At 46.0% G+C, this 20,085-nt stretch overlaps 1 protein-coding gene across 4 annotated transcripts in view; it reads right to left on the reverse strand.

Annotated features, from left to right (window-relative positions):
- Nucleotides 1–1,580: 1,580 nt before the first annotated feature.
- The window catches only part of dhx30 (DEAH (Asp-Glu-Ala-His) box helicase 30), a 66,670-nt gene continuing 48,165 nt past the window's right edge, over nucleotides 1,581–20,085 (reverse strand). For all 4 annotated transcript variants that reach the window (XM_078398349.1, XM_078398348.1, XM_078398351.1 and 1 more), the window contains 5 exons: nucleotides 17,827–17,986; nucleotides 14,614–14,771; nucleotides 12,569–12,672; nucleotides 8,378–8,517; nucleotides 1,581–5,268 (listed from right to left, as the gene is read on the reverse strand). In XM_078398349.1, coding sequence (XP_078254475.1) covers nucleotides 5,042–5,268; nucleotides 8,378–8,517; nucleotides 12,569–12,672; nucleotides 14,614–14,771; nucleotides 17,827–17,986 — 789 coding nt within the window. In that variant the 3' untranslated portion in view covers nucleotides 1,581–5,041. The remainder of the gene's footprint in view (nucleotides 5,269–8,377; nucleotides 8,518–12,568; nucleotides 12,673–14,613; nucleotides 14,772–17,826; nucleotides 17,987–20,085) is intronic.

Genomic DNA, 20,085 nt, shown 5'->3' on the forward strand with positions numbered 1-20,085 from the left:
TGCTGCATTTCTTGTTTCATATTTTGCAGTGTGCATGAATCAACAGCCTCAGGAATCCAAATGCTGTGTGTACAGGTCTTGAATGTATTCAAGAGAGAGTCAGATTTAGGCCTTAGGGCTAACGGAAGCAAGGGATAAGGGGAGAAAGCAGGAACGGGGTACTGATTTTGGATGATCAGTGAATGGCGGTGCTGGCTCGAAGGACCGAATGGTTGACTCCTGCACCTATTTTCTATGTTTCTCTCCGTGACTGCATAGGTTTCCTCCCACATGTACGGAGTTTGTACCTTCTCCCCGTGGGTTTTCTCCGAGATCTTCGGTTTCCTCCCACACTCCAAAGATGTACAGGTTTGTAGGTTAATTGGCTTGGTAAATGTAAAAATTGTCCCTAGTGGGTGCAGTGTTAGTGTGCGGGGATCGTCGGACCCCATGGGCCGAAGGGCCTGTTTCCACGCTGTATTTCTAAACTAAACGTGCTGGAGGTTTGCCTACTGCAAAATGTACAGAATCAATAGAGGAATTGTTAGGGATCTGTGCAAAGTTGCTGCCAGGATTACAGGGATTTCTACTGTGGACACAATCAGCCAAAATGGCCTCCAAAGAAGAACAGTGGTCGGCTTTTGTGTGAATGTTTGTACCAAGCCTTGATGTGGGTTATCTGCACAGGGAGGAGAGAGTTCCTTATCCCCACTAGTGTTGAGATGAAACATCCTTGTTTCCACCCCTGCTCTCTTGACCACTACATACATTCCTCACCCTGTCATTCGCATACATGCCTACAGACTGTCTTAACTTAAATTCTAGAATTCCCTCTTTTTAACCTCTGGCTGTCTCCAAAATATACTTTTGTCTAAGCTGTTGGTAACCAGTCCTGATACCATTTTTTCTTAACTTGGGTATTCATTTGTTTGCAATTAGGTCATAGTCATAGTGTGGAAACAGGCCCTTCGGCCCAACTTGCCCACACCAGACAACATGTTCCATCTACACAAGTCCCATTTGCCCATCTTTGGCCCATATCCTCTAAATCTATCCTATCCATATACCTATCTAATTGCTTCTTAAACATTGTAATAGTGCATGCCTCAACTACCTCCTCCGGCAGCTCGTTTCATACATCCAACACCCTTTGTGTGAAAACCTTACCATCTTTCCCCCTTCACCTTAAACCTATGGCCTAAATATCTTGGGAAATTTTACTGGTATGTGGTACTGTTAATGTTGTACGGATTTTTTTGTGTATTGATTTTGTCCTTTTTTTTCCCAGTTTGGTTCTCCCCGTTTCAGTTCCTGACCTGGAAGGGTGAAATGGAACTAATGAATTTAAGGAAATATTTAAAATGTACAGAAATAAAAAGTCTGGATCCATTCCTCACCCTGGTGCCCAAGTAGAAAGGTCATCCTGGTTTATGAAGCTGATCGCAGTTTGATCACGGATAGATGCATGTTTAAAATGGGAGCGAGACAGAAAGATGGAAAGTGCAAGTGTAGCTGATATTTTCACACATATTAATGTACAACAGGGCAGTTATGGAAATCTCAAGACAGTTCATGTACTTTTGTGAAAAGAAAATCACACAACCTTTTATTGGAGTTACTTTAGAAAAAGTAATGTGCTGTGCACAACAGAACTAATGGATGCACAAAGGGTCCTTTATCACCTATACCAAGATACAGTAAAATTCTTTATTTTGCATACAGATCAGCGAGATTGCCACACAAAACACATAGAAACAGCCCAGTGAGTCTATATGCAAGAACTGCCAGGTTTTGGGGGCATTTCACAGACCCACTGCAGCTGGCCACAAAGGCCCCTTGCATCTGTCCATCGCCTCCGGTTGGTCTCGCGAATCATCTTCCTTCTCCTCATCCGCCCATCCTCAACCTTCACCTGCCGGAGGGGGGGCCTCCCGCAGATGACCTCGAGGGCACAGAAGACCCCTGGTTCATTCTGACCGGCCCCTTTACCCAGCGTCCGTCGCTGACTCCCTCCACCTCCTCTCCGGTTCCCGGTCTTGGCGAGCAGTGGCCGGGCTTCCCTCTCAGCAGGTGACCCATGCCTGCGGCCGTGGCCGTGGCTCACCGGCACCTTATGTCATGCGCAGAATTTCCCTTTTTGTGCTATTTCAAAGGTTATTGTTGAAAATTGTTCATAATAAGTAACATACGGCTCTGGGCAGAATATGGAAAAGGGGATCTTTTTCATCTCTATTTGGTGTAATGTGCCCTAGGGAGTGGGGCTGGTTCCTTAGCTTTCTAAATCATATAGCTTCACTGCGTATGTATTCATTTCTACAGTAGTTAGAACATGGATAGAGTGGATGTGGAGAGGATGTTTCCACTATTGGGAGAGTCGAGGACCAAACGTCAGAGCCTCAGAATTAAAGGACGTTCCTTTAGGAAGGAGATGAGGAATTTATTTAGTCAGGTGGTGAATCTGTCGAATTCATTGCTACAGAAGTCAATGGATATTTGGACGGCAGATAGATAGATTCTTGATTAGTACGGATGTCAGGGGTTAAGGGGGAAAGATAGATCAGCCATGTTTGAATGGCGGAGTAGACTTGATGGGCCGACTCTGTGTTGCCATCTACATCCATTTAAGACTAACATTGATGTTGGTTCACTATTGAGCATTGTGTAAAATCTATGCCGTCTTACACACACTTGGAGATCTTAATTACTTAATTACTCAGTCAACTGTCAGTAAGGGAATGCCAAAACTAAATTAACCACAAAAGCTCAGGATATTGAGGCATTGGTCAAAAACAAGAAGGAGGAGTTTCAGGAACAAAGGAGTAAACTGAAAAAGACGATCAGAAGGGCAAAAAGGGGCCAGGAGATAACTCTGGTGGGTAGCATTTAGGACAATCCCAAAATATTTTATAAATACATAAGGGGGAAAAGGGTAACTAGAGAGAGAGTGGGACCTCTCAGGAATCAAAGCGGTCAACTCTGTGTGGAGCTACAGGAGATGGGCAAGGTCCTCAATGAGTATTTCTCCTCTGTATTTACCGAGGAGAAAGACAGTAGGACGGAGGAACTTGGGGCAGTCAATGGAAGTGTCTTGAGAGCAGTCAGTGTTACTGTCGATGAAGTACTGAAGGTACCATCGTGTATGAAGGTAGACAAATCTCCAGGGCCTGATCAGATATATCCGAGGACGTTGCAGGAAACTAGAGAGAAAATTGTGGGAACCTTGGTTGAAATGAGTCGTCCTTAAATACAGGAGGTGCCGGAAGACTGGAGGGTGGCAGCCTCTTTTCAAGAAGGGCTGCAGGGAAAATGCTGGGAACTATAGGCCGGTGAGCTTAACATCTGTAGTTGGAAAGTTACTATCGAGTATTCTGATGGATAGATTTAACAGGCATTTGGATGGGCAAGGACTGATTAGGGATAGTCAGCATGGTTTTGTACGTGGGAGGTCGTGTCTCACAAATCTGATGTTTTTGAAGACGTGACCCAAAAGGTCGATGAGGGCAGAACTGTAGATGTTGTGTACATGAATTTCAGTAAGGCGTTCGACAAGGTTCTGCATGGTAGGCTGCTCTGGAAGGTTAGATCGCGTGAAATCCAAGGAAAGATAGCTGAATGGACAGCAAATTAGCTCCATGGAAGGAAGCAGAGGGTGATGGTGGAAGGTTGCTTCTCGGACTGGAAGCCTGTGAGTGGTGGTGTGCCTCAGGGTTTGGTGCTGGGCCCGTTACTGTTTGTCATCTACATCAATGATTTGGATGAGAACAGACAGAGCAAGTTTGCTGATGATACAAAAGCGAGTGGTTTTGCAGATAGTGAAGATGGTTGTGAAAGATTGCAGCAGGATCTGGATCATTTGGCCATGTGGGCGAAGGAATGGTTGATGGAATTTATTACAGAGAAGTGTGAGGTGTTGCATTTTGGGTGGTCTAACAAGGGCAGGACCTACACAGTAAATGGTAGACCTCTGGGGAGTGTTGTAGAGCAGAGGGATCTAGGAGTACAGGTGCATGGTTCCTTGAAGGTTAAGTCGCAGGTGGATAAGGTGGTCAAAAAGGCTTTTGGCCTTCATAAGTCAGAGTAATTGAGTATAGAAGTTGGGAGGTTATGTTGCAGGTTGTATAAGATGTTGGTGAGACCGCATTTACAATATCGTGTCCAGTTCTGGATAGGAAAGATATTGTCAAGCTTGAAAGGGTTCAGAAAAGATTTGTGCGGATGTTGCCAGGACTAGAGGGTGTGAGCTACAGGGAGAGGTTGAGTAGGCTGGGTCTCTATTCCACGGAGTGAAGAAGGATGATCTTATAGAGGTGTACAAAATCATGAGAGGAATAGATCGGGTAGATGCAGAGTCTTTTACCCAGAGTTGGGGAATCGAGGACCAGAGGACATAGGTTCAAGGTGAAGGGGAAAAGATTTAATAGTAATCCTAGGGGTAACTTTTCACACATTGGGTGGTGGGTGTATGGAACAAGCTGCCAGAGGAGGTAATTGAGGCTGGGACTATCTCATCATTTAAGAAACAGTTGGACAGGTACATGGATAGGACAGGTTTGGAGGGATATGGACCAAGCTCAGGCAAGTGGGACTAGTGTAGCTGGGACACTGTGGGCAAGTTTCCACACTGTATCACTCTATGACACACTAACCAGGTTTAGTCAGAGGCAAGAGTCTTCCTTTGATCCACATTGTATGGCACAATTTGTAGTTTCAAGGTAAAATTAACAAACACAGACAGGTTGACAATAATGTTTTAAATACATTTTAAATTATGGAAATCAGACAATACTGCCTGTACAAAACCATTCCCCCAAATTTTCAGGGGGTCTTAAGATTTATTCTGATTGCAATTTTACGCACAAATTGTTATACACATCAGTTATAAATTATAAATTCATACACGGTTCAGTCCATTATTTTCAAGTAACATTGCAAGGTGAGCACACTTCAAAGAATTAAATACAGCAGTTATATCTTTTTTTTGTACAATGCACCAGGCAATTATGATACAGAATAAGATACAAGCTCACCTGCCTGCCCACCTGCCACAGTGCCAGTGAGTCATTCATTCTACCGGCCAGCAGTTCAAGAGTTCCACGAGTAGTGAGAGCACTTGGTCGTGCTCTGTACGCAAGGCACTGGGAAGTTCTGGCAGCTCGTGCCGCAGGGAGGTTTCCACCATCTTGTGCATGGCTGTGCGGAAGCTGTACAGGAGGTGAGCAGTCTTGCTGTCCAGCTCCACCTGCAGGAGACTGCAGTCAGCCAAGGTGAGCAGCACACTGTCACCATCCTCTGAAAAAGGACAAAGGATAAACTTGGGTTTAGGTTCATTATTGCCACCGAGCTTCTGGAAGCCTGATAACAGAGGGGAAGAAGCTGTTCCTGAGTCTGGTGGTGCGCGCTTTCAAACCTCTGATAAACATCAAAGACGTACAGAATCTGGGGCCTTTATAACATATAACATATAACAACTACAGCATGGAAACAGGCCTGTCCGGCCCTACCAGTCCACGCCGACCATTCTCTCTGACCTAGTCTCATCTACCTGCACTTAGACCATAACCCTCCAATCCCCTCCTATCCATATACCTATCCAATTTACTCTTAAATAATAAAATCGAGCCAGCCTCCACCACTTCCACCGGAAGCCCATTCCATACAGCCACAACCCTCTGAGTAAAGAAGTTCCCCCTCATGTTACCCCTAAACCTTTGTCCCTCAATTCTGAAGCTATGTCCCCTTGTTGGAATCTTCCCCACTCTCAAAGGGAAAAGCCTACCCACGTCAACTCTGTCCGTCCCTCTCAAAATTTTAAAAACCTCTATCAAGTCCCCCCTCAACCTTCTACGCTCCAAAGAATAAAGACCCAACCTGTTCAACCTCTCTCTGTAGCCTAAGTGCTGAAACCCAGGCAACATTCTAGTAAATCTCCTCTGTACCCTCTCCATTTTGTCGACATCCTTCCTATAATTTGGCGACCAGAACTGCACACCATACTCCAGATTTGGCCTCACCAATGCCCTGTACAATTTCAACATTACATCCCAACTTCTATACTCGATGCTCTGATTTATAAAGGCAAGCATACCAAACGCAGCACCTCACACTTATCAGCATTAAACTCCATCTGCCATCTTTCAGCCCACCCTTCCAGAAGGCCCAAGTCTCTCTGTAGACTTTGAAAATCTACCTCACTATCAACTACTCCACCTATCTTAGTATCATCTGCATATTTACTAATCCAATTTGCCACACCATCATCCAGATCATTAATGTAAATGACAAACAACAGTGGACCCAACACAGATCCTTGGGGCACTCCACTAGACACTGGCCTCCAACCTGACATACAATTGTCAACCGTTACCTTCTGGTATCTCCCATTCAGCCATTGTTGAATCCATCTTGCAACCTCACTATTAATACCCAACGATTTAACCTTCTTAATCAACCTTCCATGTGGAACCTTATCACAGAGACATCCTTGCCTAGGCGTAAGAGAGCGGGCTGGTTTTGCCAATATCCTCCCAAAATATGTGTTTAGCAACTTTACAACTAAATTTGGTCACTCTATCAAACCAAGATACCAAGATGTAACTCTAGTATTCCTGAGGCCAATTGGCCCACCTTAATCTAATCTAATTAAAATGTTACTAAGTGCTGGAGGGACAGCAATTCAGGCAGCTCCTGTGGGTCAAAAGGGTTAATCAATGTTTCCATTTGAAACCCTGCATCTTGATGAAGGCGGGTAAATGGGGCATCTTGGTCAGCATAGCTGAGTTAGGCCAAACGACCTGTGTTCATGCTCTGTGCCTCTAAACAGCTCAGACTGCCTTAACGGATTTCAAAACCTGGAGGCAACTTTTTCACATCTGATCACTTATTAAGCTCCAAAGACACTTACATTTATGTATTTCTCCAGGCTACTTAACATGGGAGCCGAGGCAAGCGTGCCATATGTCTGTTTCACATTCCTATCTATTAATGCTGCCACTTTCAAGGAACTATGTACTTGCATCTCTTTGTGTCTGTTCCACAACACCCTGCAGGGCCCTCACTGTATATGTCCTGCCTGCGTTGAACTTCACAAAATGCATCAGTTGTCACTTGTCAGAGTTAAATTCCATTTGCCATTCCCTTCCCACTTTCCTTTGTAACCTTAGACAACCTTTTTCACTATGCACTCTCTCAGCAATCCGGGTGTCATCTGCAACCATACTAATCGTTCCACCAACATCCTCATCCAAATAAATATATATGAGTGGACATGACAGTGATCCAATGCACCATAACACTGGTCACAGATCTTCAATCTAAATACTCCCCACCCCCCTTCAAATTACCACCTTCTGACTCCTTCCCGTTAAGCCAATTTTGTATCCAATTGGCCTGTTCACCCGAGACCCCAAGTGAAATAACCTGCTAGACTAGTTGACCAAGCAGAACCTGTCATAAACCTTGCTGAAGTTCATGTAGACACAGGTACTTACCTGCCCAAGTTAATCCTCTAGATTACCTCTTCAAAAACATTCAAATCAAACTTGATGAGATGATCTCATGCCGACTATCAGTCCTTGTCTTTCCAAATGAAAAAAAACCCTCAGTATCCCTTCCAATAACAGTCTTCAGTCCAATGCCAACACACTTCCCCCGTGCCACGAGGTTCCATCTTGTTGATGTGGCTCCTTACTGAGAGCCTTGTGGAAATCTATCAACCTGCCTCTATCAACCCTGCTTGTTATATCCTTCAAACACTCTTAGCAAATTTGTCAAACGAGATTTCCCTTTCATAAAACCACGTTGGTTTGGTTTGATTACGTTAAACTTCCCTGAATGTCCAGATGTTTCTTCTTTGACTATAGACTCCAGCACATTCCTTACAACAGATGTTATGGAGAATGGTCTACAGGCTCCAAAGATAGACACAAAGTGCTGGAGTAATCAGCAGGTCAGGCAGCATCCATGGAGAACATGGATAGGTGATGCTTCGGGTCGGGACCCTTCTTCAGACTATAGGTCTATGGGCTCCTGTTGTTTGTCAGATAGATTTAGCTCTTGGGGCTAAAGGAATCAGGGGGGGAAAAGCAGGAACGGGGTACTGATTTTAGATGATCAGCAATGATCATATTGAACGGCAGTGCTGGCTAGAAGGACTAGAAGGGCCGAAAGGCCTACTCCTGCACCTCGTTTCTATGTTTCCCCACCTCTTGAGCAAGGAAGTCACATTTGTAGTCTTCAACTCTGCAGCCAAAGTGCAGGCCATACTTTGGTTGACAGCCATGCAGGGTCTCAGCTAATCATCAGCTTCACCAGCCAGCAAGGGGCTTGAGTGGGATGTCCATTCCCAGGGACCAGCAAAATCTGATGTTACTCTGTACAACAGGCCTTCCACAACACTCACCCTTGACATGAATATCACAGTCTGGGAGCAGCAGCAGAGCCAGCGGGTGGACCATGGAGGAGTCACGGACAAAGACATTCCCATTGGATTTCACAGCTGTGAAGTAAGTCATCCAGCGGCTCTTGAACGTTTCCTCGTTCCTGCAAGTACATAGCAAACGGCATGAGGGGAATATAGTCTCAACTATCCCTGGCCGTGGAAAGGGGATCGAGAAAAATACTTCCCCATTTTGAATTTTAGTTTAGTTTAGTGTAGAGATACAGCGCCGAAATAGGCCTTTCGGCCCACCGTGTCCGCACTGACCAGCAATCCCCGCACACTAACACTATCCTACACACAAGGGACAATTTACAATCTTTACCGAGGCCAATCAACAGACAAACCTGTACGTCTTTGGAGTGTGGGAGGAAAACGGAGCACCCGGAGAAAACTCACAAAGTCACAGGGAGAACGTACAAACTCTATACAGACAGCACCTGTAGTCAGGATGAGAATAGACAATAGGTGCAGGAGTAGGCCATTCAGCCATTCGAGCCAGCACCGCCATTCAATGCGATCATGGCTGATCACTCTCAATCAGTACCCCGTTCCTCCCTTCTCCCCATACCCCCTCACTCCGCTATCCTTAAGAGCTATATCCAGCTCTCTCTTGAAAGCATCCAACGAACTGGCCTCCACTGCCTTCTGAGGCAGAGAATTCCACACCTTCACCACTCTCTGCCTGATAAAGTTCTTCCTCATCTCCGTTCTAAATGGCCTACCCCTTATTCTTAAACTGTGGCCCCTTGTTCTGGACTCCCCCAACATTGGGAACATGTTTCCTGCCTCTAATGTGTCCAATCCCCTAATTATCTTATATGTTTCAATAAGATCCCCCCTCATCCTTCTAAATTCCAGTGTATACAAGCCCAATCGCTCCAGCCTTTCAACATATGACAGTCCCGCCATTCCGGGAATTAACCTAGTGAACCTACGCTGCACGCCCTCCATAGCAAGAATATCCTTCCTCAAATTTGGAGACCAAAACTGCACACAGTACTCCAGGTGCGGTCTCACCAGGGCCCGGTACAACTGTAGAAGGACCTCTTTGCTCCTATACTCAACTCCTCTTGTTACGAAGGCCAACATTCCATTGGCTTTCTTCACTGCCTGCTGTACCTGCATGCTTCCTTTCATTGACTGATGCACTAGGACACCCAGATCTCGTTGAACTCCCCCTCCTCCTAACTTGACACCATTCAGATAATAATCTGCCTTTCTATTCTTACTTCCAAAGTGAATAACCTCACACTTATCTACATTAAACTGCATCTGCCATGTATCCGCCCACTCACACAACCTGTCCAAGTCACCCTGCAGCCTTATTGCATCTTCCTCACAATTCACACTACCCCCCAGCTTAGTATCATCTGCAAATTTGCTAATGGTACTTTTAATCCCTTCGTCTAAGTCATTAATGTATATCGTAAATAGCTGGGGTCCCAGCACCGAACCTTGCGGTACCCCACTGGTCACGGCCTGCCATTCCGAAAGGGACCCATTTATCCCCACTCTTTGCTTTCTGTCTGTCAACCAATTTTCTATCCATGTCAGTACCCTACCCCCAATACCATGTGCCCTAATTTTGCCCACTAATCTCCTATGTGGGACCTTGTCGAAGGCTTTCTGAAAGTCGAGGTACACCACATCCACTGACTCTCCCCTGTCAATTTTCCTAGTTACATCCTCAAAAAATTCCAGTAGATTTGTCAAGCATGATTTCCCCTTCGTAAATCCATGCTGACTCGGAATGATCCCGTTACTGCTATCCAAATGCTCAGCAATTTCGTCTTTTATAATTGACTCCAGCATCTTCCCCACCACTGATGTCAGACAAACTGCTCTATAATTACCCGTTTTCTCTCTCCCTCCTTTCTTAAAAAGTGGGATAACATTTGCTATCCTCCAATCCACAGGAACTGATCCTGAATCTATAGAACATTGAAAAATGATCTCCAATGCTTCCACTATTTCTAGAGCCACCTCCTTAAGTACCCTGGGATGCAGACCATCAGGCCCTGGGGATTTATCAGCCTTCAGTCCCATCAGTCTACCCAAAACCATTTCCTGCCTAATGTGGATTTCCTTCAGTTCCTCCATCACCCTAGGTTCTCCGGCCCCTAGAACATTGGGGAGATTGTGTGTATCTTCCTCAGTGAAGACAGTTCCAAAGTAACGATGGAACCCTGGTCTCTGGCGCTGTGAGGCAGCAGCTCTACCGCTGCGCCACCGTGACACTTGCACATTGAATATGACATTGAGTCTTTAATATTCTCAGGAAATGGAGCCTAGTTTAATGCCTTATCCAAACAAAGCAAATTTGCAAAAATGGTGCTTTCCGAGCACTCATTCATTGTCCAAAACAAAAAGGGCAGCACGGTGGCACAGCGGTAGAGTTGCTGCCTTACAGTGCCACCTCACAGCGGCACAGTGGCAGAGATGCTGCCTTACAGTGCCACCTTACAGTGATTAAAATTACCATTAGCAAATTTGCATATGATACAAAGCTGGGTGGTAGTGTGAACTGTGAGGAAGATGCTATGAGGTTGCAGGGTGACTTGGACAGGTTGTGTGAGTGGGCGGATGCATGGCAGATGCAGTTTAATGTGGATAAGTGTGAGGTTTTCCACTTTGGTGGTAAGAATAGGAAGGCAGATTATTATCTGAATGGTGTCAAGTTAGAAAAAGGGGGCGTACAACGAGATCTGGGTGTCCTAGTGCATCAGTCACTAAAAGGAAGCATGCAGGTACAGCAGGCAGTGAAGAAAGCCAATGGAATGTTGGCCTTCATAACAAGAGGAGTTGAGTATAGGAGCAAAGAGGTCCTTCTGCAGTTGTACAGGGCCCTAGTGAGACCGCACCTGGAGTACTGTGTGCAGTTTTGGTCTCCAAATTTGAGGAAGGATATTCTTGTTATTGAGGGCGTGCAGCGTAGGTTTACTAGGTTAATTCCCGGAATGGCGGGACTGTCATATGTTGAAAGACTGGAGCGACTAGGGTTGTATTCACTGGAATTTAGAAGGACGAGAGGGGATCTTATCAAAACGTATAAGATTATTAAGGGGTTGGACACGTTAGAGGCAGGAAACATGTTCCCAATGTTGGGGGAGTCCAGAACCAAGGGCCATAGTATAAGAATAAGGGGTAGGCCATTCAGAACGGAGATGAGGAAAAACTTTTTCAGTCAGAGAGTTGTGAATCTGTGGAATTCTCTGCCTCAGAAGGCAGTGGAGGCCAATTCTCTGAATGCATTCAAGAGAGAGCTAGATAGAGCTCTTAAGGATAGCGGAGTCAGGGGGTATGGGGAGAAGGCAGGAACAGGGTACTGATTGAGAATGATCAGCCATGATCACATTGAATGGCGGTGCTGGCTCGAAGGGCCGAATGGCCTGCACCTATTGTCTATTGGCACGGTGGCACAGCAGTAGAGTTGCTGCCTTAGTGCTTGCAGCACTGGTGACCCGGATTCCATCCCAACTATGGGTGCTGTCTGTACAGAGTTTGTACGTTCTCCCCCTGGGTTTTCACTGAGATCTTCGGTTTCCTCCCACACACCAAAGACATGTATGTTAATTGGCTTGGTGCATGGGTAAAAATTGTCCCTAGCATGTGTAGGGTAGTGTTAATGTGCAGGGATCGACGGTCGGTGCGGACTCGGTGGGCCGAAGGACCTGTTTCCGCGCTGTAACTCTAAACTAAACGGACACCATTGCCAATTCCTTTGGTCGGCAAAGTTGAGTTTGCAAAAATTTGTTGGAAATTAATTTTTCCCATAGTTAGCATTAGTTGAGATTCGAGTGTTCAATTGTTAAATGTACCGACATTGGAACAAAGAAATTCTTACTTGCAGCAACCTGAATGAATCCACAAGAGATAGAGAAAGAAGGAACTGCAGATGCTGGTGTAGAAAAATAAGACAAAGTGCTGGAGTAACTCAGTGGGTCAGGCAGCATTTGGAGAACATGCATAGGTGAATTGTTGGTCAGGACCTTTCTTTAGACTCGGTCCTACCCATGTTCTCCACAGATGCTGCCTGACACACTGAGTTATTCCAGCATTTTGCATCTGTTTAAAAATTCCACCAGAGATCTTTGTTCTTTTCTGCATATCGCTCTCACCATGCATTTCTACAGTGATCATGCTATAAATTACCTGTTGACAGTAGACCTGTGCAGTAGTACCTGGCCACTCTTGGTACGGCACACCACACTGTTGGGTTTGAACTTTCCCTCCTTGGTGACTTTCCCATGCCTCAGCTGCAAAGCAAACCAGAGAACAAGGGTCAGTGAACAATGTGGATCAGGGGTCACAAATACAAGCAGTGTGGGGAAATCTGCAAGCCGAGGACACAGGTTTAAGGTGAACAGGAGGAGGATTTATAGAAACCAGAGGGGCAACGTTTTACACAAAGGATGATGGGTATATGGAACGAGGTAGTTGATACAAGTATTATCACAATGTTTAAAAGACACAAGTACAGGTACATGGATAGGACAGGTTTAGAGGGACACGGGCCAAACGCAGGCAGGTGGGACTAGTGTAGATGGGGCATGTTGGTCGGTGTGGGCAAGTTGGGCCGAAGGGCCTGTTACCACACTGTAAGACTCCATGAGAAAATGCTTGAAATACTCAGCAGGTCGGGCTGCATCTATGGGAAGGTTTTCAGAAAGCAGACTTTAAGGTTGAAGACCCACGGACGCCGGCCGGCCGGCCGCCTGATCTGCTGAGGATCTCCAGCATCTGCAGTTCTTTCGGTTTTTATCGGAATGCAAACCATTGGAAGAGGAATAAAAACAGAAAATGGTGAAAAAACTCAGCGGGTCAGGCAGCAGCAGTGGAAAAGGAAACAGAATGAACAATCTTTGAGTGTGTTTCTCTTTCCGCAAACATTAACGACCAGCTCAGGGTTTCCAGCATCTGCAGTGTTTTGATTTTCATTCACCACTGAAATACGTTGCTCTGTCAGCAGAAGGGGTTGTTCTGTCTGACCTGAATCACTTCTCATTTTACTGTCTTCTCTACATCCCATGGGAAGCTCCCCCATCAAACATTTATCAACCTCCTCCTGAAAATTTCAAATGACTGAGCACCCATGTCTTTGGGCATAAATTCACATTGCTTCCGCATGTCCAAATTCCTTATTTTGCTTTCAAATGACGTTTCTCTAATTTTAACATCGTTCAACTGCATTCTCAGCTCCCACACCAGAGGGGACAGCTAAAGTACAGAATATGTTAATCGTTTAGTTTCGAGATACAGCATGGAAACAGGCCCTTCGCCCCATCGAGTCCACGCCAACCATCGATCACCCGTTCACACACTGGTTCTATGTTATCCCACTTTCTCATCCACTCCCTACACACCAGGGCAATTTACAGAACCAAGTTACCCTACAAACACACACATCTTTGGGATATGGGAGGAAACCCACAAGGTCACAGACAGGATCAAACCCAGGTCTCTGGTGCTGTGCTGCTGCAAATCTACCAGCTGCACCAATGTGCAAGTACCTCAGCTGAGTCACTTTTCTAAGCTCACGGAATACCTTCCATGTTTGTACAACCAGATCCAGCAGTTAACCCTGGTATTATCATGGTACATCTGTGTTGTTTTTACACGATACAATCCTAATTCAACCAGATATGGCCTCAAGCCAGGCTTCCCAACAAAGCCTTAATCTGAGCTCACTCCATTATTAGAAAGGGAACGAGCTGCTAGAGGACGTAGCTGAGGCTGGTAGAATAACAACATTAACACATACTAACACGTGCATGGATTTAAGGAAAGGTTTAGAGGGATATGGGCCAAACGCAGATAAATGGGGATACAAGGAACTGCAGTTGCTGGTTTATATATTTTTTAAAGAGACAAAGTACCGGAGTAACTCAACGGGTCAGGCAGCATCCCTGGAGAACATGGGTGATGTTTCGGGCCGAGACTCTTCTTTGGAAAAGTCACCTATCCATGTTCTCCAGAGATACTGCCTAACCCACTGGGTTTTTCCAGCACTCAAGTGTATATACACATGATAAGGGAATAACATTTAGTGCAACGTAAAGCCAGCAAAGTCCAATCAAGGACTAGCTTAGACGGGACATCTTGGCCAAAGGGCCTGTTCCTGTGCTGTCGTGACATTTAATTAAGGGAATCGATTACATAAACGGAAGAGGGGGGAGTTGGACCCATGGAGATCTCACCTGGATAAGGTTAGGGTACAGGCCAGCCAAGAGTACCCCTTTAATCAGCTCCTCCTCCCCTCTGTACTGGTTACACAAGGAGGAAGAACGGCCACAGTCAGAAGGATTCGACACCAGGAAAGCATTGTAAACGTTCTCAGAGAATTGTAGAATCAATCCTGACCAAAAGGGTGCAAATTGTCAGTTAATTAGAATGAGAGAAAAATAATTGGATTGTATATAACGCACAGAATTAAACTTTGTTCAATAACCCACAATAAGAGCAACTTAAAAAACAATGAGAATAAATAATAATGATTACAAATAACACAAATATAGGAGAATTAGCCATCGGGACCCATGCAGTCTCTTTAATCCTGCTTCTTCAAGGAGGAGTTGGCTGCGCCTAACGGCTGCGGCTCTCTGGCAGTCTGTTGTCTTTTTTTTTGTTTGTGTCGGTGTTGGGATGGTTTTTGTTTCTGTTTTTGGCTGTGTATGTGTGGTGGGGTGGGGGTGTGGGGTGGGGCGGGGGGAAACCTTTCTTTTATTAGGTCTCTTCCCCGGGGCGCAGCTCGCCCGCGGGGCCTTCCATCGCCCGGCGCGGCTCGGCTGCAGGACTTAACATCGCCGGTGCGGCTCGGCCGCGGGACGTTTCAGTGCCCGGTGCGGCTCGGCCGCTGGACTTAACATCGCCAGGTGCGGCCGCGGGACGTTTCAGTGCCCGGCGCGGCTTGGCCGCTGGACTTAACATCGCCAGCGCGGCTCGGCCGCGGGACGTTTCAGTGACCGGTGCGGCTCGGCCGCTGGACTTAACATCGCCCGGTGCGGCCGCGGGACGTTTCGGTGCCCGGGGCGGCTCGGCCGCGGGGCCTTCCATCCCCTTGCGGGGGCTGTGCGTGTCGTTTGCCTCGGTAGGGGTCGAGCTGCCTGTCCGTGGGTGCGGGGGGAAGAGAGGGGAAGTTTTGTTGCCTCCATCACAGTGAGGGGGTGTTTGGAGTCACTGTGATGGATGTTTGTGTTGGGGTCGGGTGTCCTGTGTTCTTTTCTTTTTTGCTGTGTCTTGTGACTGCTGAAATTTTGTTCGGTATTTATACCGAATGACAATAAAGTGTTGTTATGTTATGTTATTCTTTAATACTCTTTGTGCACTATTTAATACCCTTTGTGCGGCACAGTGGCGCAGCGTAGAGCTACTGCCTCACAGCACCAGAAACCCGGGTTAGATACTGACCAGGGTGCTTGTCTGTACGGAGTTTGTACGTTATCCCCGTGACCTATGGATAAGACAGGTTTGGAGGGACATGGACCAAACGCGGGCAGATGGGACTAGTGTAGCTGGGATATGTTGGCCAGTGTGTGCAAGTTGGGCCGAAGGGCCTGTTTCCATACTGTATCACTCTGCAAGGGTTTTCTCCGAGATCTTCGGTTTCCTCCCACACTCCAAATATGTACAGGTTTATAAGTTAATTGTAAAATGATTCCTAGTGTGTGTGGTGTCAGCGTGCAAGGGTCGCTGGTTGCCGCGGACTCTGTGGGCTGAAGGGCCTATTTCCCTTTTATTCTACACTAACACAACTTATCTTTAACTCGGGATTGACTCAAATGTCACTGTTTTGGCTTCCCCATTTACTCTACTCAATTTCCGTCATTATTTCTCTTGGCTACCATCATAGGAAGCTTATCCCTGGTGAAACACAGTGAATCGCAGTGCTCCGAGCGGTCTGCTTAGCACGTACAGCTCAGTTTACAACATTTGGAAAACTCTGGAAATTGAAACTGATGTACTAGTTCTCTTGTTCTATGACTAGTTTCACTGTCCTCCTGATTACATTTTACTGATTGCATGCCTCCTTGTCACCTTCCTCTCAGCTAACAATGAACCATTCTACATTTTCCTTGAGCATCGTCCCCTTTGATCTGTTTTCACACCTTACCCTTACATATCTCTATGTCTCTGCAGTTGTACAGAGCCCTTGGTGAGACTATACCTGGAGTATTGTGTGCAGTTTTGGTCTCCTAATTTGAGGAAGGGCATTCTTGCTATTGAGGGAGTGCAGCTTAGGTTCACCAGGTTAATTCCCGTGATGGCGGGATTGACATATGATGAAAGAATGGGTCGACTGGGTTTGTCACTGGAATTTAGAAGGATGAGAGGGGATCTTATAAAAACATATAAAATTCTTAAGGGATTGGACAGGCCAGATGCAGGAAAAATGTTCCCGATGTTGGGGGAGTCCAGAACCAGGGATCACAGTTTAAAAACAAGGGGTAGGCCATTTAGGACTGAGATGAGGAAAAGTTTTTCACCCAGAGAGTTGTGAATCTGTGGAATTCTCTGCCACAGAAGGCAGCGGAGGCCAATTCACTGGATGTTTTCAAGAGAGTTAGATTTATCTCTTAGGGCAAACGGAATCAAGGGATGTGGGGAAAAGGCAGGAGCGGGGTACTGATTTTAGATGATCAGCCATGATCATATTGAATGCTGGCTCGAATGGCCAACTCCTGCACCTATTTTTCCATGTTTCTATGTCTCCATCTCTCCTGACTCTTGGTCTGAAGGGTCTTGACCCAAAACGTCACCCATTCCTTCTCTCCAAAGATGCTGCCTGTCCCGCTGAGACACTCCAGCATCTGTGTCTATCTTCAGTGTAAACCAACATCTGCAGTTCCTTCCTACACATTTGATAGCTTAGATTTGAGGCCATTTGTTAAGGAAATGGAGGGATGTGTATCATGAACAGATGGAGGGGATTAGTTGAACTTGGCATCATGTTCGGCAGGGACATGTGGGCCGAGGGCTGTTCTTGTGCTGTACTCTTCTATGTTTTATGAAATGTTGCAAAAATTCCTGCAATAATAAAGCTGCTTTATTCACAACTGGATCTTCTGAAGGAGCCAGGGGTGGTGGCGGCAGAGGCAGATACGATAGTGCTGTTGTTGAGGCTTTTCGATGGGCAAATGGATATGTAGGGATATGGATCACATGCAGGAAGAGTTTGAGTTTAGTTTATTGCCAAGTGTACGGAGGTACAGTAAAGAGATTAGTTTATCTTGACATCATGTTCAGCACCGGCATTGTGGGCTGAAGGGCCTGTTCTAGCTCTGTACTGTTCTATGTTTCGTCTCCCAAAACAACAAACAATAATAATGGAAAGGCCATTAAGAGCGAGCCTGCGGGAGGTTACAGTCCAGCAATCTCCGTGCCACTCATGTGGGCCCTGTAGTCCTACCTACCGTGAATGAAGCGGAGACTAGGAGCGTACAGCATGTTCTCCTCCAGGTACTCCTTCTTGGAGTCTGAATCCCACGCCTGTAGCACTCTCTTCCAGCCTTCAACGGCTTTAATAAACGCCATGTGATCACTCCGACTCTCCCCACTCAGATGTGTTTTAGCCTAAAGACAAATCAAAACCCGACTTTACACATGGCTTCCGGGATTAGACAATCTGGTATTACTCTTCTCAAAGCTGAGGAGATTAAGGGGAGCACTAACAGCTGTTTAACTGGATGAAGGGTGGTTGTAGAAGGGATAAGTAGAAACTGTTTACACCCAGAGGAGATTGCATGGTACTTAATGAAAGAACGAGGAGCGAGAAGCAGAGTTGTTTTCATGCAAATGACGATAATCTGAAATGGAGTACAAACCAATAACTAGACCAGGGCAGATAAGTCGGTGTAGTTTGTCTAAACACAGACAATATATTTAATATCTTTCCTTGAATACGGACACCAGTACTGTACACAGCACTCCCGATTTGAGCTTACAATCCCCCTTACTTAATCAAAGCATAACTGCCCTACTTCTGCAATCAGTTTCTACTAGAAATAAACAATAACCTTCCCTTCGGACTACAAAACACTTGCAGGACCGGCACGTTAGCCTTTTCCAAGTTCCAGTAACTGTGGAGTTGTGCACAATGTGTCCAGTCTGATGGTGGGGAGAGTGAGCAGCTTCACATTACTGGGCAATTAACATCAATGATATTAACATCTCAAAGAGGCATTGACAATGGAGGAGGCCCAGGACACTGTGGGAATGGTGAGGGAAGATAAAATGCTTAGCAACCATTTCTTGATTAGTACAGGTGTCAGAGGTTCTGGGGAGAAGGCAGGAGAATGGCGTTAGGAGGGAGAGATAGATCAGCCATGATTGAATGGAGGAGTAGACTTGATGAGCCAAATGGGCTGATTCTACTCCTATTCCTTATGACCGGGAGATTCAATAGGGCCACATGCAAACTGGTGGAACAGCTACTCATGTGTAAGAAGGAACTGCAGATGCTGGTTTACACAGACACAAAATGCTGCAGTAACTCAGCAGGAATGGGTGACGGACATTTTGGGTCAAGACCCTTCTTCAGCCTGAAATGTATTATGCTTGGGTAGCTTACAGCCCAATAGTGTGATCATTGATTCTCTAGTTTTCCCCCGCTTTTCTTCCCTGGGCCCCCTTCACCCCAGTGCTAACCCATTTCTCCCACTATCCCCTTCTACCTTTATCCCTCCCACAGCTTTACATTTCATTCCTCTTTCCTTATCTTACCACCCCTTTGTCGCCTTTTCTTTTCTAGTCATTGTCCACCCATTTGCTAATGATCCCCCCCTCCCCCCTTCAGTATCCACCACCCCAGACAGACACAAAAAGCTGGAGTAACTCAGCGCTTCAGGCAGCATCTCTGGAGAAAAGGAATAGGTGACGTTTCAGGTCAAGACCTTTCTTCAGACTGAGTCAGGGGAAAGGGAAATAGAGATACAGTGATATGGAGAGATACAGAGCAAATGAATGAAAGATGTGCAAAAAAGTAACGATGATAAAGGGAACGGCCATTGTTAGCTGTGGCCTAGGTGAAAACGAGTTAGACAATGAGACTCAACAAGATGGCTTGGAAACTAGTACAACTTGGGCGGGGGAGGGACTTACTCCAGCTTTTTGTGCCTATCTTTGGCTTTAACCAGCATCTGCAGTTCCTTCCTACATATGTCGTCCCACCCCACCTCTTCCAGCTTTCTCCCCCTTCCTACAATAAGTCTGAGAGTTGCTACACAAAGCACAACCTGCCTATTCCTTCCAGAGATGTTGCATGATCCTCTGAGTTATTCTTATTCCTTTTTGTGCTTCAAAATGGAATACATTATTGGCCATGACACTGAATGACAGAAGGAAGATTAAGTTAGAACGATGTAAATACAATAGACAATAGACAATAGACAATAGGTGCAGGAGTAGGCCATTCAGCCCTTCGAGCCAGCACCGCCATTCAATGCGATCATGGCTGATCACTCAATCAGTACCCCGTTCCTGCCTTCTCCCCATACCCCCTCACTCCGCTATCCTCAAGAGCTCTATCCAGCTCTCTGAAGGACGAGATAGTTTCATTTATTGTCATGTGCACAGTGAAAAGATTTTTTTGCGTGCCATTTAGAACGGAGATGAGGAAGAACTTTTTCAGTCAGAGAGTGGTGAAGGTGTGGAATTCTCTGCCTCAGAAGGCA

The sequence above is a fragment of the Rhinoraja longicauda genome, chromosome 4 (assembly GCF_053455715.1).
Source record: "Rhinoraja longicauda isolate Sanriku21f chromosome 4, sRhiLon1.1, whole genome shotgun sequence".
In the NCBI taxonomy this organism is placed as follows: domain Eukaryota; kingdom Metazoa; phylum Chordata; class Chondrichthyes; order Rajiformes; family Arhynchobatidae; genus Rhinoraja; species Rhinoraja longicauda.